The following is a 25,999-nucleotide window of genomic DNA, read 5'->3' as shown; positions in this document are numbered from 1 at the left end:
CTTTTGCGACCCCGTGGACTGTGGCCAACCAGGCTACAGTCCATGGGATTTTCCAGGCAGAGGAATACTGGAGTGGGTTGCCATTTCCTCCTCCAGGGGATCTTCCCAACCCAGGGATCGAACCCACATCTCTTGGGTCTCCTGTAAGAGCAGGTGGATTCTTTACCACTGTGCCACCTGGGAAGCCCAGGTAAGCAGGGACAGGTAACGAGGCTCCCAAGGTGGTTGATCACCTTTGGCTAACAATTTAAATGGTTTTGTAGGCAGAATTTTTAAATGCCCCCTAAGACCTCAGTGGTCAGGCCCATAGGATCCCTTGGACAGTGCAATGATGGGCCTGTACCCTGTGATCAGGCTGTTACAGGACAGCTGACCTCAAGAAACAGAGATTGTCCAAGGGCCTGACCTCATCAGGGGAGCCCTCTGACTTTGAATCCAAAGGTCAGAGATCCAGAAGCCACAGGGGGATCCAGGAAGGGGCCCGCGGCCATAACAGTAGAGAGTGAGCTGGGTGTCTCCAGGAGCAGAGCCGATTTCCGCCGCCCCAGAGCCTCCAGTAAGGCGCTCAGTGCAGCTGATAGCCTGATTTCAGCCTCAGGAGACTCTGAGCAGAGGGCCCGGGCCAACCACACTAACCCCCGGGCCCCAGAACTATGAGCTAACTCAATAAATGTTGCTTTAGGGCACTGAACTGGTAAAAGTTAATTTACCCAGCAATAGAAAACTAATACAAACTGCATTCCACTATCGCGAATCCAAGCACGAGCCTCATATACCAACAACAGTAGACCCTATAAAAACAGTGCACTGCTGACATCTGGGGTCTGCACTTGAGACCCAGCTCCCACTAGGATTTTTGCTGTGTGACCTGGAGCCAGTCTCTTAACCTCTCTGGGTCCCCAGAGTCTTCATTAAAAAGAAGACAAATCAGTTCCTATCCCCATGTGTGCCATGTGACCCAGCAATTTCCTTTCCAGAAGTTTCTCCCAAGGCGCCAGTCCAAACGTGCTCCTAGACATTTTCTAGCTCAGAAGCGATTCCAAATTTTGTGCAGAAAAAGCCAAATCCACAAGAGAAAAAAGCCTGGAGGGATGCAAATTAAACAATTGCCACTGCCTTCTGTTTGATTTTTACATCTCCCAGGTTTTCAGCAGTATATATTATTCGGTAATTAGAAAGAATAATAATAGATGCCATTTATAAAAATTAATCACTATCCAGATGGCTTCTGTGCCGAAACTGACAAGCAAATCCTAAAATGCAAATGGAAAGTCAAGAGACCCCAAAAAGCCAAAACAATCTTCAGAAAGAAGAACAAAATTGGAGAACTCACACTTCCTGATTTCAAATCTTCCTACAAAGCTAGAATACCAAAACGTGACACAGAGGTCAGTGAAACAGAAATGGGAGCCAGAAATAAACTTCACATTACAGTCAACTGATATCCATGAGGGGGCTAAGACAATTCAATGGGGAGAGAACGGTCTTTTTAACAGATGGTGCCGGGACAACAGGATATCCACATGTGAAAGAATGAAACTGCACCCTTCCTTTATACCACATGCAGAAATCAACTCAAAATGGATGTCCAACTCTTTGCGACTCTATGGACCATAGCCCACCAGGCTCCTCTGTCCATGGGATTCTCCAGGCAAGAATACTGGAGTGGGTTGCCATGCCCTTCTCCAGGGGATCTTCCCTACAAAGGGACTGAAACCAGGTCTCCTGCATTGCAGGCAGATTCTTTACCATCTGAGCCACCAGGGAAGCCCATGATACATCCATACAATGGAATATTATTCAGCCACGAAAAAGGAATGGAGTTTGGACACAAGCTACAACACAGACGCCTCTTTTTTTTTATTGTGAATTGAAATTTTTTTTCATTTATTTATATTAGTTGGAGGCTAATTACTTTACAATATTGTAGTGGTTTTTGTCATACATTGACATGAATCAGCCATGGATTTACATGTATTCCCCATCCCAATCCCCCCTCCCACCTCCCTCTCTACCCGCTCCCTCTGGGTCTTCCCAGTGCACCAGGCCCGAGCACTTGTCTCATGCAACGGATACATCTTAAAAAACACCACGCCGGATCAAAAAGGCCAGACACAAAAGCCACATATTGTATGATTCCCCTTAAATGAAATACCCAGAATATGAAAATTACAGAGATGGAAGAATTCTATAGCGACAAAGTGGTTGCCGTTGGCCAAGAAGGGGGATTCAGGACTGAGTGCTGATGGATGTGGGGATTCTTTCTGGGGGTGATGAAAAGTCCTTGATTGATAGAGGTGATGGTCGAACAACTCTGGGAGTACACTTAACACCAGTGAATTGTGCAGTATGGGAATTCTATCTCAATACACCTCTTATTAAGAAGCTAATCTCTAGAAAGCAGGTGTTAGCATCTACCTCTGCAGGGTCATAAACCTCAGTGATTCCACCAGTGTTACTGTCACCGCCCTGGAACTCTGCATGTCAGAAGCCCCTTTCTGATATACTCAGCATAGCCAGCAGCACCTAGTCCATGTAGACACCATCCTAGGTGTTGGAGCTACAAAGGAACGTGACCTAGTCTCTGTCTCACGTGGATTGCAGATGCTCGCTGGTCCTCTCACAGCCACTAGAGGGAGCTGGTTCCTGCCCCACCACACCCCCACCCACTGAGAGACCCTGATTCACCTTCTGCCACCTCTCTGATCCCACCTCTGACCACCCTCGTCCTTGCTATTGAAGCTCCAGCCACGCTGCCTCCCTCGTTCGGCCTCATATCTGCCATCACGTGCTTCCAGTGGGGTCTCTGTGCTTGCTGCCACCCTAGGTACCAAGAAGCAGGTCTCCCGCTCAAATGACCACCCTCAACCACCCCACCGAAAACAGAAGGGAGGAAGAAAACAGAAGGGAGAGGAAACCACCCCGCTTCTTGCTTCAGTTTCCTCCCAAGTGTTCACACCACCAGGTCACACATTCATTCATCCCCCAACACGTCCGTCTCTCCAGCTGGACTGCCAGCCTGTTCTAAGCCATCGCCCCAGGGGCAAGACTAGGAACAGAACCTCGGAAGGTGCTCAAACCAACTGCAGAGCTGCCTCCAGACCTAGAAAGGTCTCTCAGGCATGCAGACCTTTGCCTCACCCAGGACACGACCTGTTGGAAAACACACAAGAGATATCTCTGCTATGAAGAGACTAAAACTTCAAAAATCCCCACCTGGATCTCTGACCTGGTCCAAGTCAAATACGAAAATGACACAGAAGAGGGATGAAAGTCAGATTTCAGCCAACAAGCCACAGAGGTCAGGTCTGAGAAGCAAAAGCAACCAGCTGCCCCAACTTCCCTGCAGCCCCCTCAGAGGTGCAGTGACCCGGCCGCCACCAACCCCTCTATCCATGTACCATCCAGGTCACCCATCTCAATCCTCTGTTTCACAAAAGACTTTTTAAAGACGGCAGCCATCCTTACGTTTCGAGACGTGCTTATTTGCAAACCCCAACTCCCACAGGCGCGTGTCTAGGACGTGATATTAATGATGCCCTTGGCACAGGGCTCTTTGCATGGACCTTCCACAAGCTTGCTTAAACTAGAATAAAAAATGACTTCCCTGAGTTCCATCTGAATGATAATCAGGACCTACAGCCTATCTCCCCCAAAGCTATGACAGTTACGTTTTAATCACTTGCAAATACGCTTGTCATGGCTTAACACACTGAGGATGCAGGCTTATTGCAACCTGCAGACACATCACCAGGCATCTCTGCCCAGCGAGGATGGCATCATCTTCTGCCCAGAAGACCATCCTTGTCTTTCTGACTTTCTTCTTAGGGATGAAAGGAGGGAGCAAACAGAACTTAATAACCCAGAAGAGTCTTGTCCAATAGACTAGGAGATGAGACGGGAGATCTGCTCCTGGGGAGAAATGCCAACCCCAGGGACAACACAGCCTGCCAGCCTTGGACCAATGCAGCCAGCAGGGTGGAGGCCCCTCTCTGGCGATTTACTCTGGAAAGCATGAGAACTGCCATTGCTTCTTTCAAGGATCATTAAAAATACAAAGGATCTCATCTGGAAATTGCTTTCCTCCTCAGGCAGCACCAGCTCTTCACCCTGTAAGAGAGTCAGGGCGCTCCTGGAGGATGCCAGCTCCCAGGACCGCAGGACGAAACCCCTGCAGAGAGGAGACAGAAGTCTTTCCTGAACCCACAGGACACTCACTTCTAAATGTGAACCACAGACGCGCCCGCATGCCTCCCTCCCTGCTCGGCCCTGTTCACACCCACGTGCCAGCGCCCAACACAGCACCCGCCAGACAGCAAGCACATAGCATCTGAAGTCACCCGCATGCGTGTGGACGGGCACAACGGTTCTCCTACTCCAATCCGAACTGGGATTTGAATCCAGGAAGCCGGCTCCAGAGCCCACCATGCCCACCCCTTCACACTGCGTCACACACAGTAGATGCTCAGACAGTGCTTCAGTGAACCGCCTCACTCTTGACGCCCGGCTTAGCCAGAGCAGCTGTGCTTGTTGGTTGGTTTGTTTTACTGAAAGCAGAGAGCAGCTCACTATGTTTAAACAGTGACAGAGGAGGGGGGTTCAGTGAGGCTAAGTCTACAGAGAGAGACAGGACAGGGGCCAAGATAAGAGGCTAAAAAGTGCAGGTGGTGGAGAACGGAGAAAAAGCAAGGAGACTGTGCTTCCTCTGAAAGGTCCCGCTGGTCCCAAGACTGGGATGTGGCCAGCTGTCAGGAGGTCAGCCAGATCTCACCCTGACCTGCTCGGGCCTGCACGTGGTCCAAGCCCTGCACCGAAAACAACGCTTCTGGGCCGAACCTCAACAGAGGTCCCTAGGAGGCAGCCTGTGCTGGGACCTACTGAGATTTCATCAACCGGAAGCCTGAATAATCAGAGTCTAGGGCTTCCCAGGTGGCGTTAGTGGTAAAGAACCCCCCTGCCAATGCAGGAGACGTAAGAGAGGTGGGTTCGATCCCTGGGTCAGGAAGATCCCCTGGAGGAGGCATGGCAACCCACTCCAGTGTTCTTGCCTGGAGCATCCCATGGACAGAGGGGCCTGGCGGGCTACAGTCCATGGGGTCTTCAGACGCAACTGAAGCAACTTAGCGTGCACACACAATGCGAGACGGGCATTCTGAAAAGCAGTAAGGATCACACAGGCAAAGTGGACGGAGGTCTGTCTGAACCACAAGGCCTGGCCATCCGCCCCCTCACCTCCGGCTCCCCAGGGCGTCTGGCGAACCACCTGCATCAGTATCCATAGGTCCCCCCAGCCTTGCCTTGCCCCCTCATCCCAGAGCTTGCCTTCTCAAGATTCGGATCCTGGAGGTCTGGACCGAGGCAAAAGGCCTGTCCTGCCCATGGGCTGGGTCCTGACGCAGACCCTCCCCCGGGTGGTCCTGACGCAGACCCCCCACCCCCCACCCCCGCGATCCTGACGCAGACCCTCCCCAGGGTGGTCCTGATGCAGACCCTCCCCTGACGCAGACCCTCCCCAGGGTGGTCCTGACGCAGACCCTCCCCAGGGTGGTCCTGACGCAGACCCTCCCCAGGGTGGTCCTGATGCAGACCCTCCCCAGGGTGGTCCTGACGCAGACCCTCCCCAGGGTGGTCCTGATGCAGATCCTCACAACACTGCCACCAGCCCAGCTCCCCAGTCAGCACCACGGTGCGCGGTGACCTCAGGGCACCGGGATTCAGCGGGAAGCAAAACACGGACAGTCCCTGATGGCCGGGGGTCACGTTCTAGAGGGAGGAGAAAGATCAAAACCAAACAAATAAACAGGCAAGGGTTCCAGGCAGCAGAAACTTGAGGGGATGAGGGCAAGAACGTGAAGGGTGGGACAGCACAGGCAGAGAGGGAGCCAGAGAACCCATCCCTGCGGAGGGAAATTCAAGAGAAAACCGAAGGCTGAAAAACAGCGGTCCAGGCAAGGGGCTGCGGGTGCAGAGGCCAGGCACGCTGCGGGGCCCTGAGAGCCGCCAGGCTCTGCCTTGGGCCCTGGGAGGTCACCTCCAAACTCCTGGAATGTCCTGCCTGACAAAGCATCCTGGTTTACATGGGGACCTTGGCGTGCAGGAGAGGACCAGTGTCTGGGAAGAGTGGGCTCTCAGAACTGCCCACCAGGTAAGAGAGGGAGAAGAGGACATTCCCCACTCCCTCCGGTCCTTAGTCAGCCTTTGTCCCCCAAGGTATCAGCGCCCCACACTCCCACCCTCTTCAGTCAGCACACTCTACACCCCAGACGTGGGCCTGCACCCGAACTGGGAATCTGGGGGACATGGAGCTGCCGGAGCCTCCTCGGGACCCCATCAGGCTGGCCCTGGATGCAGAGATGCTGTGGTCACTCCGTGTGGGCTGAGCAAGGACGTGGAGCTGCCCAGAGCTCACCCCAAAGAGGCCCAAACTGCCTGCAGTCTTAGGAGGCAAAGCAGAGGTGGGTGGGGCTGAGTGAACCCGGAAGGAGCAGGAAGCGGCTCTGGATCGCGTAGAGCAGGGAGGTGGTTTGTTTGTCTTGCATCCCTGGGGTTCAGCACAACTCCTGACTCCCAGCCAGGGCTCAGGAAATGAGGCCTCAAACGGATAGCCTCATTCAAGATAGGACGCTTCACATCGGTTCACAGGATCACCTGGGGCATGGGCAGCGAGTTACTTCTCTCTGAGTCCCTGTGTGGATGTAAGGGTGGCACCAGGCTCCCTGGGACTTGTTTCAAGGAGTTGATGCTCACGGGCTGCTCAAATGTCGAGGAAGGAAAAAATCAGAGCGGGCATGTGATGGTTCATTTTAAGTATCAGCTTGGCTGGGATGGATGCCAAGGCAGCTGATGAAACATTTGTTCTGGGTGTGTCTGTGCTGGGGTCTCTGGGAAGAGATCAGCGTTTGACTCGGTGGCCTGAGTAAAGCAGAGGGACCCTCCCCAGCATGCGAGGGTGGCACGCAATCCAGGGAGGGCCTGAACTGGACAAAGAGGTGATGGGAGGTTGAGCTCTGCCCTCTGTGTGCCTGGGGCATCCACGGCCTGACCTCTCAGACCCTTGGATTCGTTTTCCTGGGCCCCTGTTGGCAGAGGGCATACCAAGGGCCTTCTCAGTCTCCAGCATCACGTTCCTTACAATAAATCTCTATAGAGAGACAGAGATATAGATAGAAACACAGGCAGACAGAGAGATAAGACAGGTAAATGGAGACAGGGAGAGGTAGAGAGGCTGGGCCACCTCCCACGGGTTCGGTTCCTCTGGGGAACCTAACAAGCACAGAACATCCCCTTCTCCTACTTAAATGCCACCCACGCTGGTCCAGTGGTTGAGAATCCGCCTTCCCGTGCAGGAGACGGGGCTCCATCCCCGGCTGAGGAACTGAAATCCCACGTGCCGTGAGGCCACTAAACTCGCACATCCCAACTGCTGAGCCCGCGTGCTGCAACCAGAGAAGCCCACGGGTTCTAACTGAGATCCGACAGAGCCAGATAAACAAAGAACTAACATTTTATACACATCGCCCGTGGAGGACACCGTGGTGGCTGAAATGCAGGGTCATTTTTCCTCACCAACATTCTTCAGTTCAGAAAAAAAACAAAGTGGTATTTGGCGGGGGGAGGAATCTAAACTAGGCAATTTAAGTTGTTCAGCATCAACATGTTGGGATGGGCCCTAAAACAGACTAGAGAAGGAAACGGCAACCCACTCCAGTGTTCTTGCCTAGAAAAACCCCATGGACCGAGGAGCCTTGTGGGCCACGGTCCACGGGGTCGCAAAGAGTGGGACATGACTTAGCAACTGAACACACACGCACGCACTGGAACATTCTCCATGTCGATGTTTTAAACGGCTACAACTTGCAAGGCTTCTGTTTATCCTGAAGAAGCCCTCGTGAAAAGGCAGTTGTGCCCCAACCGCAGTGGCTAAGGAGGAGAAACTTTTGAAAAGCCCCCTTTCATGGGATGTGCGTGTGGCACTATCCTGACTGGTGTCTGCCCAGCCCGAGTCTGCTGGGTCGGGGCTCACAGGGTGAGGATGCTGACAGAGCCCTTGCCAGCCGGGGGATTACCTCTGAAGCCCTGCTGGGGTTGAGATCAGGGCAGTCAAAGTTCAATCTGCGCTTGGAGCCGGACTAACACCACCAATGAACCCTCACCGCGAGGCTGGGCTCGAGAGAGCCCTGGGGAGAGACGCGTGGCTGCAGCGGCCCCAAGGGAGCCCAGAGCCAGCGCCCGTCCCCCCACCCTTGCTTCCCTGACTTTCAGGAACCAGGTGGCTGTCCTCTGGCCTCGCCTGTCTCCGAGCATCCAGACGCGGCTGAATCTGCCCACCGCCCGGAGCAGGGGCGACACCATCCGATGAGGACCTGCAAAAGTGTCCAGAAAGACCCACGGGCCCACTTTTCAGAGCCTCGTCTGAGCTCCCCTCTTGCTCCAGACAGAGTCTGAATGCCTTGATCTCGTCTGCAAAGTGCTGCAAGCATTCACTGCAGCTGCTCGTTCCAAATCTTAAGAAAAGGGTCCCCGTGTACCTGGGTACGGCACAGCAGGGTAAGCGGGCCGTCTGAGAGCCCCTGGGGCCGGCCCCCCCGGGGAGACGCTCAAGCCATCCAGTCTCCCCACGTTCCACCGAACGCAGCATCGAGGCCCCTTGGTCAGCCCCCCGGGTTTGCTCCCTTGACCCAGAAGAGCCTGAACCCAAAGTCTTGCCCTCACTGGACACCCCAGCCAGGAGGCTCATCCTCACCTTGACCAGCTCCTTGAATCTGGGGTCGTCCCTGGAGGTGGGGTCGATCACCGTGCGTTCCTCGTTCTCCTCTGTGGGGACAAAGGACAGGCGGGTTAGCATTGGTGGGGGCAGCTGGCTTCCCTCACACAGACGGGGGGGATCGAGAGCAGAGACCCCCAAGGTCTTCTTACGGAGCAGCCCTGCAGCCAGGCACATGGCCCAGGCAGGCGGGCCTGCCTTCTGGAAAGCCACGAGGCACCTACTCTGGTATTTCAGGAGAAGCAATGGGGTGGTGGTGGGGCGCTGATTCAGATCTGGAGAAAAGTCACTATAAATAAACCTGAGAAAGAGTTGTCCTTCACCAAGAAAGCTTGCTTCTACATACGATGGTATGGACAAAAACATTTGGGGGGAGCGCTAAAAAAAAAAGGACATTTCACAGCAAAGCGTGTTTATCCATATTCTGTTTCTGTTTTGTTTTTCCCTCCGTGTTTGGCCTTGACCATGGACCGTGGGCAGCCGCGAGCTTGGACAGAGAGGGACACGTGGTAATAAGCGGACACGTGTGCGCGCTCAGTCGCTCAGTCCTGTCCGACTCTTTGCAACCCCATGGACTGTAGCTCAGCAGGCTCCTCTGTCCATGGGATTTCCCAGGCAAGGATACTGGAGCGGGCGGCCACGCCCTCCTCCAGGGGATCTCTCCGACCCAGGGATCGAACTTGCATCTTCTGCGTCGCAGGTTGAGTCTTCACCACTGAGCCAGCAGGGGGGCCTAGTAAGTGGGCGGCAGACACCAGACACTACAGAGAACAACACTGGCCCTGAGCATTAAAAGGGAAGACAAGAGGCATGGCCTCTGCCCCTGGGACGTGCAGGTAAGACGACCAGGGTCCCTGGGCCCATACAGGCCCCCACAGCTGGGACCCTGTCCATGTTGGTGGGAATGAATGGCTTTGAGTGACAGAGGCGTCACAACAGCAAAGTTTAAAACCTGACAAAGTGGAAGCACTATTCTTGGAGTCGCGCAGACTTGATGCTTGAGAGGGATGCTCCAAGTAAGCTGCAGCGGGGCACACGGGGGGTCCCCGATGAGGCCCTAGCAGCCTCCCACCACTCCCGGGGTCAAGGCCAGCATCCTCCATGCAGTCCTCCAGGCCCTCTGTAGCCTCTATCCCCAGCTCTCCCCGGCACCCTCCCACCCAATCCCTCCAGACTTTGCTTGCCCTTCAGCAAGCCTCTCGCTACCACCGACCACAGGGCCTTGGCACATCCTACTTTGTGTCCAACACCCTCTCTCCCCAAATTCACCCCCCCGATCGCCCAGCTCTCAGCTTCTAGTGCTGACTAGGCTGGTTCTTATCAAAGTCACAAGAGCTTCAAGGGCCAGCAGGACCTTAACAGAGTGAACTGAAGAACGCTGACTCCCAGCCCAGGAGCAGCGGTTTAGGAAAACGGTAAGACAGGAGAGTTAGGACAACGCAGGTTCAAGGCATCGTGACAAACAGTAACCTGCCCTCGTTTACAGTAAATCTGTTTTCTAAGCGCTCCTGCTGGCCTAAAGCGGGTTCTCAGCCAGGAGCAACTGTGTCCCTGAGGCCCCCAAGGGACTGCAGCAACGTCTGGAGACAGGTTTGGTTGTCTTCAACGGTGGTGTGGCGTGGTGGGGTGGGGTATAAGCTACAGGAATCTAGTGGGTGGAGACCAGGGATGCTGAACAAAACCCTGCGACACACAGGACAGCCCCCCATCAAAGAGCTGTGTGCTCAGCCGCTGAGTCATGTCCGACTCTTTGCGGCCCCACAGACTGTAGCCCACCAGGCTCCTCTGTCCAAGGGATTCCCCAGGCAAGAAAACTGGAGTGGGTTGCCTTTTCCTTCATCTTCCCAACCCAGGGATCGAGCCCGCATCTTCGGCATTGGCAGGTGGATTCTTTACCACTGAGCCACCTGGGGAGTCTCCCCGACATTAAAGAATTATTCTGGGCCAAATGTCCATAGTACTGGGGGCCAGGGGAGGGGAGAGAAACCTTGCTCTGAATCTGGGTGATTTCCAGACAGCGCTCGTCGGTTCCCCCGGGGGAGAGTCACCTGCCTGGGCAGCGGCTACAGCCAGACTGAGGCTGCAGCACAAGAGGTCTTCTGAGAGGCGAGGAGACGCCCCGGGGACCCAGCGTCTCCGAGCCCGCCCAGCCCTTGGCCACAGGTCGGCTGTCTGGACGGCCTTGGCCTTTCTTTCCCACCAGCTCCCGCGGGCCTGGCCTTGTGCTGGGAACCACAACAGAGGCATCCACCGGGACTTCCCTTTGGACCAGGGATTGGAAAGAAGCGGAATGTTCCAAGCCAGCCTTCCAGATCCATCAGACCCCAAAGCACGCTCTAAGGAAAAACATGTCCAGGCCGTCACCTCATCAGTGTCGGCGGGGACGCGGTCCCAGGGAGGTGGGCGCAGGGCCGGCACCACTCAGCAGGTCCCACCCAGCAAGCCCCTGGCGTCGGGAGGCCCCTCCAGCTTGCGTAGAGACAGGGCAGGTATTAATAGTTTTTCTGATTCTCTGTATTTTTCTTTCTTAAACTGTAAGGTTTTTTTGACATGCATGCACTGCTTTCTTTCTCTTTCTTTTTGGCTGCACGGAGTCTTTATTCCCGCATGTGGGCTTCTCTCAAGTTGTGGTGCACGGGCCTCTCACTGCGACGGCTTCTCTCGCTCCTCGTGTTCCCTCCTAACGCCCTTGTTACAGGCTCCAGGGCGTGCAGGCTGCAGCAGTCGCAGCATCAAGTCTCAGGAGTTGCAGTTCTCGGGCTTAGCTGCTCCACAGCAAGTGGAATCCTCCCGGACCAGAGATCGAACCTGCGTCCCCTGCATTGGCCAGTGGATTCTTATCCACTGAACCACCAGGGAAGTCCCTTTTCTGTATTTTCAGATTCTTCGACATGCTGGGGCCTTAGGGACTTACGGGGACTCCCTGCTCAGAGCTAGCTGACGCCCAAGACAGCAAACGTGTCCCCTGTGAATGCCTTTCAATGCAGACAACCAACCCAAAGCCCACCCCCCGCCCCAGCCAGCTCTCTAACTCAGCTCCCACGTGGCTGCTGCACACCCAGCCAACAGCCCCTGCCCTGGTCTCCTGAGACCAAGTACAGACGCCTCAGGGCAGTTTCTGTGTCCCAGAAGCCCCTGAAACTACCCGAACCAGCTGATCAAACCTGTTCATGAACCCTGCCTCGCCCACTCCGTCCTGAGAAAACCACCATAAAGGCGTCTGCTCACTCCTGCCCTGACACTGCTGCTCCCCCGGCACCTGGGGAACCGTGAGTGCCACAAACCGTCTTTTCAAGGAGAGTCGGCTCCCCGATCTCTTGGCCCCATCATACTTAAATACTAATAAGGCTGACATTTGCAACCAGAGAGGCCAAAATCTACAAGGGAAAGCTCGCTTTGTTCCTGCAGACTTTTTTCTAAACACGACCTTGAGCTGAGAGCCCGCTGTGAGGTCTGATCACGAGGCTCCTCTTTGGCCCCTCCCAGACCGACCGCACCCTCAGGGACGTTCAGCTCGCCCAGGACAAGGAGCTGGAGGAAGCAACAGTACCGAGCAGGGAGTCTTCGGGGTGGACCTCCACTGGGGCGGGGCACATGGGCAAGTTGATGGCATTCTTCCCTTCTTCCTGGAGGTCACTCACTGTCAAGAGAAAGAGAAAGGGCAAAATCGGTGAGTATGGACGGACTACGTGGTCTCACACATTGGCAGTGAAAACAAAGAGAAATCAACTCGTGTTTTTAAGGCATTTAACAAACATTCCTAAATGGCTGGTTGCCCAGAAAGAGTCCGAGGAAAAATGCCCCGAACCAAGAATACATTCTACAACTCCTCGCCAACGCCAGAGAGTGCCCAGTTCCCGGCCAAGCCCTGCCAGGCTGTTCTCACCACTCTTCGGAACACATGACTAAGTCACGGAAGCTTCTGGATGCTTCTAGATCTTGCCCAAGCCTGCTGGGGTGGACACAGTTTGGATCGCAGTGACAGGGTCTGAGAAGGCAGGGTCCCTCCCCCGACTCGGACAGTCATGGACTCCGGGTGTGAAGACCCTCCCGGCAGGTACACAGGCAAGCCCAGAGTCAGAGGCGGTGCCTGCTGTCCGTGGCCAAGTTCACGGGACAGAATCCTGCCAGCCTGATGCCCGGCGATACCCAGGGTCAGGAGCAGTGGAACACGCGGCAGAGTCTAACGAACTGGATCCAGAGGCCTGGCGTCTCCCGAACCTTCGCAGGAACCACAGGGCTGGCTACGCAGTGAGTGGGGCGGCCTCCATCCACAGAGCAGAGAAGATCCCTTGCCGCCCCAACACCAGGAGGCTCACAGCCTCACCCTTCAACACTGCATTTCTTCCACCGGCCCCAACTGTGTCCGACGCCAGGCTCCAGCCCTCAGGCCCGATTCAGTGGGTGCAGGGGGCCTGGGATCTGCCCCCTTTCCAGCCCTTGGCTGAGAACCGCTGGGCAACAGTCCCCGACCATGGAGCACACAACCAGCCTCTCCCTCGGTGATCTCCAAGGACAAGGGCCCAGGCTTTCTCCTCTGTTTTATGTATTTCTTTTTAATAGTCACTGATATACAATATTGCATTAGTTTCAAGGCCTTTTCCTCTGTAATGAAACGGCCTTAGAGGTGGAAACCTACTTCCTTGTTCAATATTGAGGTCACCCTGAACATCTCCAATTCTGGGACCTGAAGGGGCAGGGGGACAGAGAAGCCAGGCGACAGGCATGATGGCCTCGGGTGAGGCAGGCATGTCTGGGAACCTCTCTGCCTGTCTTCTCAAACGTCAGGACCCCCGCGAGGACTGAATGCAATGATGAACGTCAGATCCTGAGGGCAGAGCCGACACGCAGTGGGCTCCCGGGACTCAGCCACAGACCCAGGTCTGGGGACAAAGCCGCCTCTGCCCCGCAGGAGGACGATGGCAGTGGGGCCCAGGACGCCGGCTTGCAGTGTCAGGAAGACCCTGATACAAAACTGAAAAGCCACGGGGCGGGGGGAGGCTCTCCCGCACACCCACAGTCTACAGCAGGAACGGTTTACACAGCGGTTCACAGCCAAAAGGTGGAGACAGCCCACGTGTCCACCGACAGATGAACAGACACACCAATGTGGTCCAAACACACAAACGCACATTATCCACCCACAAAAAGGAAAGGAATTCAGGCATACGCTACCACGGAACCATGAAGACATTGTACCAGGTAAAATAATCCAGACACGAGATGGCAAGTCCTGTATGATTGCACAGACACGAGGTCCTGAGAGACAGATCCAGAGTGACGGGGAGTAGAATGCTGGGCATCCAGGGCTGGGACAGAGGGCAGTTATGGGCAGTCAGGGGGCTAGGGGGACAAGGCTTCACTTTGCGCAGATAGAAGAGGCCTGGAGGTGGATGCGGTGACAGCTACACAGCAATGCGGACGTTCCCAATCCCATTGAACTCTACGCTTAAAAAGGGTTAAAAGGGTAAATTGCATGTTATGTGTAAGTTACCACAATTTAAAAGGAGAGAGAAGAAAAAGTGGGCCCCTCCCAACAACAGTCTAATCCGGAAGGCCAACGCCCTGCAGCTGGAGGCATCACAGTCTCTCCTCTGCCCCCGCCCCACATCCTAGGAGCCGACAGCCATCTTTTTATCCCCGCATCCTCGGCCGAACTCTGTGCGAGAAGCAGACACATGGGAAACACCTTCACAAGCAAAACACGAGTTTTGAGACACACACACGCCCGCCCGGCTCCCCACTCCAAAGATCCCCAACTGGTCACTCAGACCCGCTGAGAAAACAGACCAAGTTTCAGCAGTTACGTTCCCTGCAGAACAAATTACAGAGTTTTCGAACCAGCAAAGAGCTTTCCAAGGCAGAAAAGGGAAGGTGGAAAAGGAGGTTTTTCACAAAAGTCCTCGCATACACAAGAGGTGGGCAAGGGCACGTGGGCAGTGGCCGGGGCCCCGTACTCCTGTCTCCTGGGCCGACGTCACCAAAGAGAACAGAGAGGCCAGAGAGGTCCCGCCCGGTCAAGTCCGTCTGCGATGGTTCTGTTCTCCGAGGAGGAAGAACAGAAGACAGTGGTGTCATGCGAGCAGAGGGCTGCACAGGTGGGCTTCAAGTCACAGGTGAGCCACGCAGCTGAGTCCTTACAATGAGCCCGCAGCTCTTCCCAGAAGCCCAGAGCTGCCTCTCAGGTCATCCACTCACCTGGACGCTGGACCTGGGCCAGAGCAACCGGTGGGCGGTGGGGGTAGGGGGGTGCAGAGATAAAGAGATGCTTGCAGAAGTCCTGCTGCCTGATCTCAGAAACAAGGAGGCGTGGAGGGGGGAGGGCGCGGGAATGGCATTTTCAAAGCAGAGAAACTGGGTCACATGAAAACAGAAATTTTCACACCGCCCTTGAACATCAAAGATAACACTAAACAGGGCTCGGGATCTGGCGGCTTTAATGGATGAGAAATGCTCACACAGACCCGCCCAGAACTCAGGGCCAACAGCACATTCCACAGGCCTGTGAAGCATAAAGCCCCGAGGAACGCAAGTACGGCCTGTGACCACGGAGCCCTGGGTCAGATCTCACCGTGCCCTCTGAGGGCGTGTGGCCGCCAACAAGCCCCTTCACCTTGCCCAGCCTCGGTTTCCCCGTCTGGAACACGGGGTGGCAGAGGTATCTACCTCACAGGGACTTCTGAGGAAAGAGTTCATCCCAAGGAGAACCAGGGAAGGCTTCCTGGAGGAAGCAGTATCTGAACGTGGCCTTGAAAGATGGCAAGAACCTCCAAAGGGGACTTTGGTACTCCATGCAAAGCCCATGGAAGACAGATCAGAGAAGGGATTCTGGAAGCCCTATGTGGAGGCCACATCCATGCTGAAACACAGTAGGGTTCTTCGGGACTCTGCTAGTGTTCATGGCCCGGGAACCCTGGGGGATACAGCCCCTTCACCGAGAAAGCTTCAGTCCAAATCTGATGACTGTCTTCTGAGGGTCAGTCTGGTGTCTGGAAAGAGGGGAGGAGCCCCTTGAACCACGGCTTTTCCCCAAGGGCCCCACTCTGCGAGGTCAGTCCAGTTCAATTCAGTTCAGTCACTCAGTCGTGTCTGACTCTTTGCGACCCCATGGACTGCAGCACGCCAGGCCTCCCTGTCCATCACCAACTCTCGGAATTTACTCAGATTCATGTCCATTGAGTCAGTGGTGCCATCCAACCATTTCATCCTCTGTCGTCCCCTTCTCCTCCTGCCTTCAATCTTTCCCAGCATCAGGATCTTTTCCAAGGAGTCAGTTCTTTGCATCAGGTGGCCAAAGTATGGGAGTTTCAGCTTCGGTGTCAGTCCTTCCAATGAATATTCAGGACTGATCTCCTTTAGGATGGACTGTTTAGGTCTCCTTGAAGTCCAAGGGACTCTCAAGAGTCTTCTCCAACACCACAGTTTAAAAGCATCAATGCCAGGTCAGTGGCTTTCCGCTAATCTCAGGAATGTGTTGGCTTTGAAAGCACTGGTCCATTTGCCAGAATGTCAAACACTTCAAAGACTGGGAATCTTGCGTGATCTTGCGTCACGGAGATAGATCCGCTGGCCTGTGGTGTGCACGTAGGGTGTGGGCGTTCAAAGGGCCTGGGGTCCAAAGTCCCAGGGCCAGACTCACTGTTGTGCTAAGGGTCTGCTCTTATCCACCCTAAACCCAACAGGCAGCGCATTCCCAATTCGCCAAGGTTCACCACGGGCGACAGAGGGCTGGGGAAGAGCCAGGAGGGCCGGAGGCTGGGAGCGGCCCTGATCGCTCCGGTGCCCCTGTGGGGACAGCCACACCTCCCCCAGCCCGGGGGTGCAGAGCGGGCTACGCAGACCACCGTCGCCAAAACCCAGGAGCTTTCAAAATAAAGCTGGAAATTGAGGGTTTGGGGTAGAATCTCCCAATTTATAAATGCAAGCAAGTAATTCAAACTCGGTGGCCCAGATAGGGGCCACCGATTTGCAATCCCAGTTCGCAGTAAATGTCCAGCCCACACTCCTGCCTGTCAATGGGGGAGGGCCACCAGCATTTTCTGAGCACCTACTGTGTACCGGGCACCTTCCATGCCTTCCACTCATCTAATCTCCTAATATGTCTGTGAGGGAGTGGCTGGCCCTGGCTTGGTCCTCACTGGGCCAGTGTCTGTCAGATATGAAGGCATCTGATATACACCAACCATGAGCCCTGCAGGCAGGACTGAACTCATTTCTACCTGGTCTTCACTCACTCTGCCCAGCTACGTCCTATCCACCTTCAGGCCTCAGCTTGCTGGCTGCCTCTTCCAGGAAGCCCTCCTGGGTGTTCCTTGCCCATTCCAGGCTCCCCTCTGCCCAGCTCGCATCCCATAACCAGCCCTGTAGCCACCTGTTTCCTGGACCGTCTGCCCACACCAGTGATAGCGCAGCTCCTGCACATAGTAGGTCTTTATATTTGAGAAGCTGCGCAATGAGGGTCTTAGAACCTGGGAGCCAGTCTGTTCTTTCAGATCCCAGCTCAGCCACTAAGAAGCTGCGTAACTGCTCCATGCCTCAGTTTCCATCTGTGAAAAGGGGCCTGATACACCCCCAAAGAGAGATGGAGAAGATGATGACCACGCAGAACAATGTCGCGCGGCAAGCGCTCAGTAAGCGCTAGCTTCCAGCTTCTGCCAAAGAGAGGGAGGCACACGTGTTTCCAAACCCTGTTCTCCTTCGATCACTCTACCCAGAGACCAGGCAAGGTTTAAGAAACACACCACCTCTCCTGATTGGAATGACAAATGCATGAAAAGGAGGAAAGAGAATCAAAAACTAAAACCTCAAACGTCTCACAAAGGGCCTGCCACTTACATCCCAGGCTGAGTGCAAAGGTTCCATCCTTGATTTTTTTTTAAATTTTCTTCCTACGGGTTTCCACTTATATATTTATTTATGCCCAGGCTCTTTCCCCTCCAAAAAAGGCTTTTAGGCAGGTTTTTTTTTTTCCTTTCCCCTTTTGACAATATTAAGAAAACACAAGTTTGAAAGCAGGCTGCTTTTAAAGAGCAAGGTTACCCTCAAGGGAAAACACAGATCTGAAGACAAAAAGGCTTCTTGCTCCATGAGGGGCACTGGGGAGGGAGTGGGGAGCACGACTCACCCCCTGTAAAGACAGGGTGCAGGACTCTCCCCGGGGGCTGACCTGCTGGGGGTTCAGTGAAGATGCAAAGACCCCACGGTGGGTGAGCCGCAGCCCGAGACTGAAGTGATGACAACTCTACTCTGGAACGTTTCTCTAAGTGCGTCATTTCAACACAGCAGACACGTCTGCCACCGGTGAGGGCTTTTACACCATATATACCCATGTCCTGGTTTTCCCGGAGAACAAAAGGACAGACGGAGAGTTTCCAGCGGGCCGTCTGAACCAAGATCAAAGAGAAAACTCCAACCAAAGCAGCCGCGTGCCCACCTCCAGCTAAAAGGAGAACTTGGAAATGGTAGGAAAGCTGTCTCAATTTGGGGCACTTAACCAGCCCATTTCAAGACGTGCCACTTGCAGTTACGATGGATCCTACTCGAGGAAACGGAGTAGTCCTCAGAGTTGCCAGGAAAGACAAAGAAGGATAAAGGAGGGAATGTTCCCACGTGAGTCCATGGACCCCAGATCTCTGCTCCTGCCACTCCACCCCCCAGACCCCTGTCCCTCCCACCCCACCCCACCCCAGACCCCTCCACCCCCCCCCAGACCCCTGCCCTTGCCACCCCACCCCACCCAGACCCCTGTCCTCCCACACCACCCCACTAGGCTGGGAGGGAGAGTCAGGGTTAACTCTGTATGTGTTAGAAGGACCCAATAAAATCTCTGTTAAATAAAGCTCTCTGTCCACAGGGTCGCAAAAGAGTCAGGCATGACTGATGTGTGTGACTTAGCACCCACACATGCTTCCCCAGGCAAGCGAGAGCTTTCTATGACTCCACCACCTCTCTGCGCTCAGAGGGGCCGCTTCTTCACAGAAGTTATACAATTTATCAGAATAACTAAATTCATCAGCCATGAAGGTCTTCCTAACAGAGTAGCTCTTCTAAAAATAAATGAAGTTGTATTTCACGTGAAGAGCTCACAGCTCAGTGGAGAGACCACAGGGCCCAAATAAGACCTCAACAAGCATGATGACGCCCACAGACTCGACTGCTGGCAGGGGAACAGAAACTCAACAGCCCTGCCTGATCGCCAAAGACAAGGTGATCAAACGGCCGGATGGTCATAATTCAAGTGGATGAGCTACTTCCGGTGTAGCATCCTCGTTAAGGCCTTGATTTGGGAGGCCCCACCCTTCCCAGGAAGTCAAGACTCCAGACTCCAGCTCCAGGCTTCTCGGGATTGCAACAGATGGATGCCTGCATGCTGTCCAGGGTAAAAGGTGGGGAGCGCTAACAGCCCCAGGGACAGCCGCTGCCTTTCCCAACCCAGACATAGGGAAAGAGGCTTTCAGCCATCCACACAGCCAAACGTAAAAGGAAGAGCCTCTTAACCTTTCAAGTGGCAGATCTGGTTTGTTTTTACTGAGGAAGACATGCTGGCCCCCGTCTCGGCGATGCCAGCCCGACGTAATGAGCTCGGAGTATTTATGTACGTTTAACCCGCCATAATTCCTCAGCGCAGGATGAGCGTCTGACAAGACCATGGGAAGAAGAAAGCGCCGTGACTGCTGCCCGAACCGTGAGGATTACTCAGCCTGAACAGTCTGATCGATGGGGTTTTCTCTGCTGCGGTACAAGATTCCATGTCATTTCTCGAGATGAAATAAGTTGAGAGGCGAAAAGAAATATGTGAGCGTTTCAATAAGGCAAAGCCCAGAGGAGGTCAACAGGCATAGCTGATCCCACAGCAGGAGCCCGCAGCTGAAGAGTGGTCCTGTTCAGCCAGCCTCTGGTTTTACAGTGGCCGAGCTAACGACCGCTCGGGGCCAACGGGGCCGGCCCTGGTCCTGGGGGGAGGCTGGTGCGGGCGCAAACACGTGGGAGGGTGTGTCCTGGCCGCTTCCGCCCGACAGCCTGGCTCAGCCGCTGGCACAGAGAAGACTCTCGAGGAACAAATGGACGATTAAGTGCAATGCATATGATGGTGTTGAGTTTGGCTTTTATTTTTTTTAATGTGGACCATTTTTTAAAGTCTTCATTAAATTTGCTGTAATACTGCTTCTGTTTTATGTTTTGTTTTTTTGGCCACAAGGCATGTGGGATCTTCGCTCCCCGATCAGGGATTGAACCCATGCCCCCTGCCTCCTGCAGTGGAATGTGAAGTCTTAACTGCTGAACCACGAGGGAAGTACTGTGATGATGCTGACTTTTAAAAAGCAGGTTCCAAAATACGACAGTGTGATATTTATGCAAAATACAGAATCAGAAAACTCAAAACAGAATTCCCTGGCGGTCCAGTGGTTAGGACTCCGGGCTTCCACTGCAGGGGACACAGGTTCCATCCTTGGTTGGGGAAACCAAGATCCTGCATGCTCCACGGCACAGCTAAAAAAAGGAAAAAAAGAAAAAAACCCCCAAAATTCTTTTGTCAAAAAGAAAACTCAAAGCTATATATTTCTATTGTACACAATTAATTCATAGAAAAAGGAACGAAAGGGTGTGCACCAACATGACAAGAACAGCATCCCCGACGAGAGCGCCGTGACAGAAGGACAAGAGGAGGCTAGAGAGGCTCTGCCATGATGGGGTTCACGTGGTACTTGCCAAAATTAAAGCTAAAAGAAGGGACAGCAAACAGATGCTCTATAGCAGGGACTCAAAGGAGGTGACAGAAGTTCTACAGAGAAGGAGACCAGAGGCCTACCAGAGGAGGTGAGGCTGCCCGTGGAGCTGATTCTAGGACCAAGACTGCACGCGAAAGGCCCCAGCGTGTGGGCGAGAGCAAAGAAGAAAGAAGCGGCGGCCAAGGCGTGGACCCAGAACCAGCCTCTGCAGCAGGCAGCATCTCGGGTCCTGCCTTTGGGGCAACCGGGGACCCCTCACCAGGATGGCCGGTCAGCCTCCCACAGACCGTCTCCTGGCCTCTTCCCGCCCCAGGGCAGCCTCTCCCGTTCTGCAGGTGACCGTCCGCACTCCACTTTTTCTTCTCTCCAGCATCCATGCACCTGTCTTCTGGTCGAACAGGACTTGGGCATTCTAGACCTCAGCCCGGGGGCAGGCTACACTCCCCAGAGCACAGTCAGGGAGGGGACTGGCCCAGTGAGAGCCAACAGCTGCAAGGAGGCTTCCCTAGGAATGCAGAGTAATGGGCACTCTTTCACCTTGGCCTTGACCTAGAGAGGATGTAGGTGGAAGCTGCCCCCCTCATCTTACCACCACTCAGAAACTGGCAATGAAGGCACTGGGCCCGCAGAGCTAAGGGACCAGAGTTGAGCCATGCCATCTGTCTGCTGGATCAGGGCTTACCTGAGGCTGGCGACCTCAAGCCCTTTCTATCAAAAGCACAAGTGAGTTCCATTTATTCTTAATCCGCTTTGAGTTGAGTTCTCTGTCGTTTGTAGACTGTCTGGCTGTCACCCCCTGATGAAGGGCAGCCCAGAGCTCCCAACAGCTCCATGTAAAACCCAAACCCCTGAGAGTGGTACCCAAAGACTCCTGATGAATGAACCCCAACCCCCGTCGACGGGCAGATGCAGTTCCCATGTTTCTTCACCTCCCAATGAGGTCATTCCTTTGCCCCAGCTGTCTCAACACCCGAAATGCCCAGCCAACTCCACCTGGGCCCCCAGATTCTTCAGGGAGGCATTCTCCATACCCCACACCCCGTGGGCAGAGTTAGGGTGCCTCCTCTGGGTTGCCTCAGCTCTCAGCGCACGTAACAGCTTCCAAGCCTTACCCCTGACAGGAAATCGTGGCATGTCCATCACCCTGCCCCACAGAGGACTGGCCAGGCACTGTTCAAAAGCCAGCACATGACAAGCATCTGATAAACATTCACAGAATAAATAATGACTATAAATGCATTTACACAGGCAAAATGGAGCCAGATAGAGAATGTAGGTAAGAGACACAAAGTCAGAAGAACTGGGAACTGGCTGTTCTTGCGAAGCATTCCACCTTCAGCCACTTAATTGGGTGGAAAAAGAGCATTTCCATTAAGGCTTACATTAGCCCGGCAGTCGTGGGTCACCAAGAACCCAATTACTGTGATGCGGCCGTGTGGAGGGTGAGGACCAAGAGGAAGGAATTTGCTCTGCAATTAGGGACTGACTTGGACAGGCCGCCTCTGGGGCAACACTCCCAGACCTCAGCCGCTAAAGCGCACTCCCACTGGCCACCTGCTTTCACATCCCAAGCGGGGCCACCAGGAAGGAAGCGCTCCCCCCAGTTCCGAGACCTCAGGTTTTCTCAACACCAAAGGCTGCTCAGGTACAAACACAGAAAAGGCTGGAGCTCTCACAGATGACTCCCTCCGCCCAAAAGCAGTCCTTTTCCTCCCCTGAGCCCTGCGTGATCAAAAAACTGTGAAAACCACAGAAAAAAATGAATTGTCTGTGAGGAGAACAGGAAGAAAGACTTCTAGGTGAGCCTTCAACATAAGGTTCACCGTATTAACCACCCGGCGAGCAGAAACCAGGACACGGGCGGAGACCCGGGCTTCCTGCTCATAAAAGGATGGCTGATCCTTTAGGGACCAGTGATGATTGATTGTTTTTCAGACCGAAAGCAAGTGGGTCAACTGATTCAAGGCACCTCTCCGAAAGTATCAATTTACTGTAGAATCCCCCAGGAACCTGAGATGGGCTTGGTCTGCCGTCCCCGCGGCCGGCCGGCCAGGGGACGAGTCTGCGGATGTCTGCTCCTGGTCTCTCCCTGCTCCAGTCCACCCACCACCCCCGCCCGTGCCTCCAGATGTCGGCCTCAGATGCAGGCCCACGGAGTCACTCCTCTGCCCACAGACTGCCCTGGTCCTCCACCGCTCCCAACACAAAACCCAAACCCCTGGCCACGGCACCCCCCCCTACCCCTGCAGAGCTCAGGGTCAGGTGTGGTCACCCCTCCCAGCCTTTGCCAGGCAGCACCCCGCCCCCCCCCACAGGAGCACTGTGTCCAGTGGCTGAGCCCGGCTGCAAAGCCCACTGCAAACACCCCTTCTTCCATGGCCCTGCTCAGAGGCACCCATTCCTCCTCCAAACCCTAGCCCAGGGAGTCGTGCTGGTGCAGACAGAATAGCAGAAAGGGGAGAATTTGGAGAAACATCACACAACATCCCATGACCTTGGGTTTAAGTCCTTCCGCCTTTCACCGTCTCTCCTCTGCAGAGGGGTTAGAACCAGACCTACTGTCATGACCACTAATTTAACGAGGCGGTGCATCCAGCAGCAGCCACATGGTAAATGCTGGGTCTTTCCCATCCTCGTCCCCTTACCTGCACCTGTGCTAGGTAGCCAGGAGCGCTGAGCATCCTACAGAGTCACCTGCTCAACAAGTCTGAGGGTGCACCAGGCACACACCAGCTCAAGGTCACGCAGCCCCGAGCTCCCAAGTTTACCAATCGAGTGGACATGCCGATGTCCCACCGTTCAATTATGAGCTCCCAGAAGTCAGGGTCAAGTCCAACCATCCCTGTGCCCCCAGAGGGGGGCCCACACACAGAGGAGACCCCCAAAGGAGCAGAATCAAAGCAGACCTCGTAAAGCCCGAGTTATCTGCCAGCGTTGAGGTGTGAAACAGTCTCTTTAATTAGCATTCAGGATGACAAGGGGCCACATACCCACGGGTCACCAGCTCTTAAAGAACCCAGACGTCGACCCATCCCCCTCACCACATGCCAGGCACGTCTCACCTCGAAGATCCTGCACACCCCGCTCAGGCATCACCACCACCGTCTCTCAGGTCGCTGAGCATTTCAAGCAGACACTAATTAGACTAAATTAGAACAAAACTGCAACTCTACAGAAAACATCAGGGTGGCAGCTGGACGGGGCCAGCCACTTCAGCCTGACCCGAGCCCCCCACGCCAGTTCTGAAAAGTGCGAAATGTGAAGAGCCTCCCGAAGTCAGCCAGCACAGAGCCGGGGCCAGACGCCACCCAGAGGACCCGTGACCAGTGATCAACACGTGACACAGAGCAGGACGCTCAGAGCCCCCAGGAGGCTCGAAAGTATTGCTTATCTGACTGGGAGTAACATAAAAACGCAGTCGTGTGCCAGAGGCGGGGGGACCGAGCGGGCCTGGTCAGGTGACATGCCTGTCTGGGGATGCAGAGGGCGCCAGTCTCCCCGCGAACCCCGAGGGCGACCATCAGGTAGCAGGCTCTCCTGGAGCCCCCGGGGAATCGTGTGCATCGCCCCAGCCCTCTGACAAACACCTGGACCACACTCCTGAAGCCAGCCTGCCCCGACCGCCAAGGGGGCCATCCCTCTTTGCCTCCTGTTTTCTCAGCCCCCTTGGCTCAAGTCCCTGACAGTCACGGCATCCTGGTCACGTTCGTCTTAACCTGATGGCAAATCCCGGCAAATGCACGCTCTGTTCTCTTAATCTGGGGACGGCCCATCTGTCACCTTTCCACCAATCAGCTGCGCTGGTTCTAAGTGAGTAGTGGAAAGTGATTATCAATCACCAGTCATGAAAATCTGTCATTAATTAACGATAAAGGAGAGAGAGTCTAGAAGAAGCAGAAGGAGGAAGTAAAGGGGTGAAACCCCAGAAAAACTCAGTTACCCAAAAAAGGCACATGTTTTATATGTAGTGGTATGCATCTGCTAATCCCAAACTCCCAGTTTATCCCTTCCCACCCGCTTTGGTAACCATGAGTTTGTTTTCCATGTCTGTGAGTCTGTTTTGTAGATAAGCTCATTTGTCTCATTGTTTCAGACTTCACATAGAAGTGATATCCTATGATATTTGTCTCTGACTTGCTTCACTTAGTATGATAATCTCTAGTCCGTCCATGTTGGTGCAAATGGCCTGAAAGTAACATCATATTGTGAATCAACTATGTGCATGCATGTTGAGTCGCTTCAGTCGTGTCTGACTCTTTGAGACCCCGTGAACCGTAGCCCGCCAGGCTCCTCTGTTCACGGGATTCTCCAGGCAAGAATACTGGAGTGTGTTGCCATGCCCTCCTCCAGGGGATTTTCCCAACCCAGGGATCAAACCCAAGTCTCTTATGTCTCTGGCATTGGCAGGCAGGTTCTTTACTACTAACGCCACCTGGGAAGCCCAAATCAACTATATTTCAATTAAAAAAAGAAAAAATGTCTCACAGCCATCTCCCCTTGCGTTTATTGGCCACAGTCTCGGCCCCTTGGAGATGTGTCCCACCCACTCGGAGATGCCATGAAACCTCAGTGGGACCAGCCCGATGAGGTTAACACACTCAGAGAGAAATGTGCTTCGTAAGAGAAAAAGAGAGATGGCGGGGAAAATAAAACTGGTGAAGCAAGTTGGGCTGGTCCCTGAGCCTCGGAACTCATATTAATTAGTCAGATCGTTAATGTCCCATTGTACCCAGGCAAGACTAAAGTGTGCTCTGCTGAGAAAATAAGATTAAACCATTAAGTCATTTTAAGAAAAAGAACGGACTCTGCGCACCTGCAGCTGGAGCCAACGCTCCTGGGAGAAGCGAGCTTGGGACCCGCGGGCGGCAAACACAGGGAGCACGGCGCCCTCTGGCGGCTCGCGTCCGCCTGCAGCCTGCAGCCCGGCCCCGCTGAGAACCCGCCGCTGGGCAGAGGCACGCCTTCCAAAGGTGGCCAGCTCTGGGGGTGCTCAAAGCCACGCACCTCTGCGGCTAGCGGCCCCACCTGGAATGGATGCCACTCTGAAGGTGACAAAATACAAGGGCCTTGAGGACCCACTGGGGTTCCCAGGTCAGGCCTTCGGAGGGAAAGCCCCAGAGGAGCAAAGCAGGGCGCTACAGGCATGTGGAGATGCCCACCCTACCAGCCCGGACCAAGCCAGGTCCCTAACCCCGACCCCACCACCCTGATCTGTTCCCTTCCTTTCCTTTCCAGTGTTAACACACTCAAAGCACACGTGCGTCTGTGCTACTGGGTCCGTGTCCTTCAGGGCAGACGGAAGGTCTGTGGGTCTCCCAGCTCCCTGCACGGGGCCCAGCCCAGAGGAAGCATCAGTTACACTTGGTGAGTGAATGGTGAATTCATGAATGAACGAAGGTTTCAGGACTCCAGCCTCCTTTTCCGGTTTCTTTTTGGAACTCATAGGAGCTATTTTCTGCGCAAGACTGAGGGCAGGAGAAGGGGGCAACAGTGGATGAGATGGTTG

The 25,999-nt window shown here is 54.4% G+C and overlaps 1 protein-coding gene across 3 annotated transcripts in view; it reads right to left on the bottom strand.

The window, feature by feature from the left end:
- Window positions 1–25,999, bottom strand: part of PARVB (parvin beta) — a 115,314-nt gene that overhangs the window by 44,138 nt on the left and 45,177 nt on the right. For 2 of the 3 annotated variants that reach the window (XM_070453480.1, XM_070453482.1), the window contains exons 2-3: window positions 12,315–12,404; window positions 8,744–8,814 (exon numbers count right to left, since the gene is read on the bottom strand). In XM_070453480.1, the coding sequence (XP_070309581.1) occupies window positions 8,744–8,814; window positions 12,315–12,360 (117 nt within the window). In that variant the 5' untranslated portion in view covers window positions 12,361–12,404. Of the gene's footprint in view, window positions 1–8,743; window positions 8,815–12,314; window positions 12,405–14,962; window positions 14,984–25,999 lie in introns of those variants that run through there. The other variant, XM_070453481.1, reaches the window with a different exon arrangement.

This window comes from Odocoileus virginianus, chromosome 23, assembly GCF_023699985.2.
Source record: "Odocoileus virginianus isolate 20LAN1187 ecotype Illinois chromosome 23, Ovbor_1.2, whole genome shotgun sequence".
Taxonomy (NCBI): domain Eukaryota; kingdom Metazoa; phylum Chordata; class Mammalia; order Artiodactyla; family Cervidae; genus Odocoileus; species Odocoileus virginianus.
This window is presented reverse-complemented; position numbering and strand designations above follow the sequence as displayed.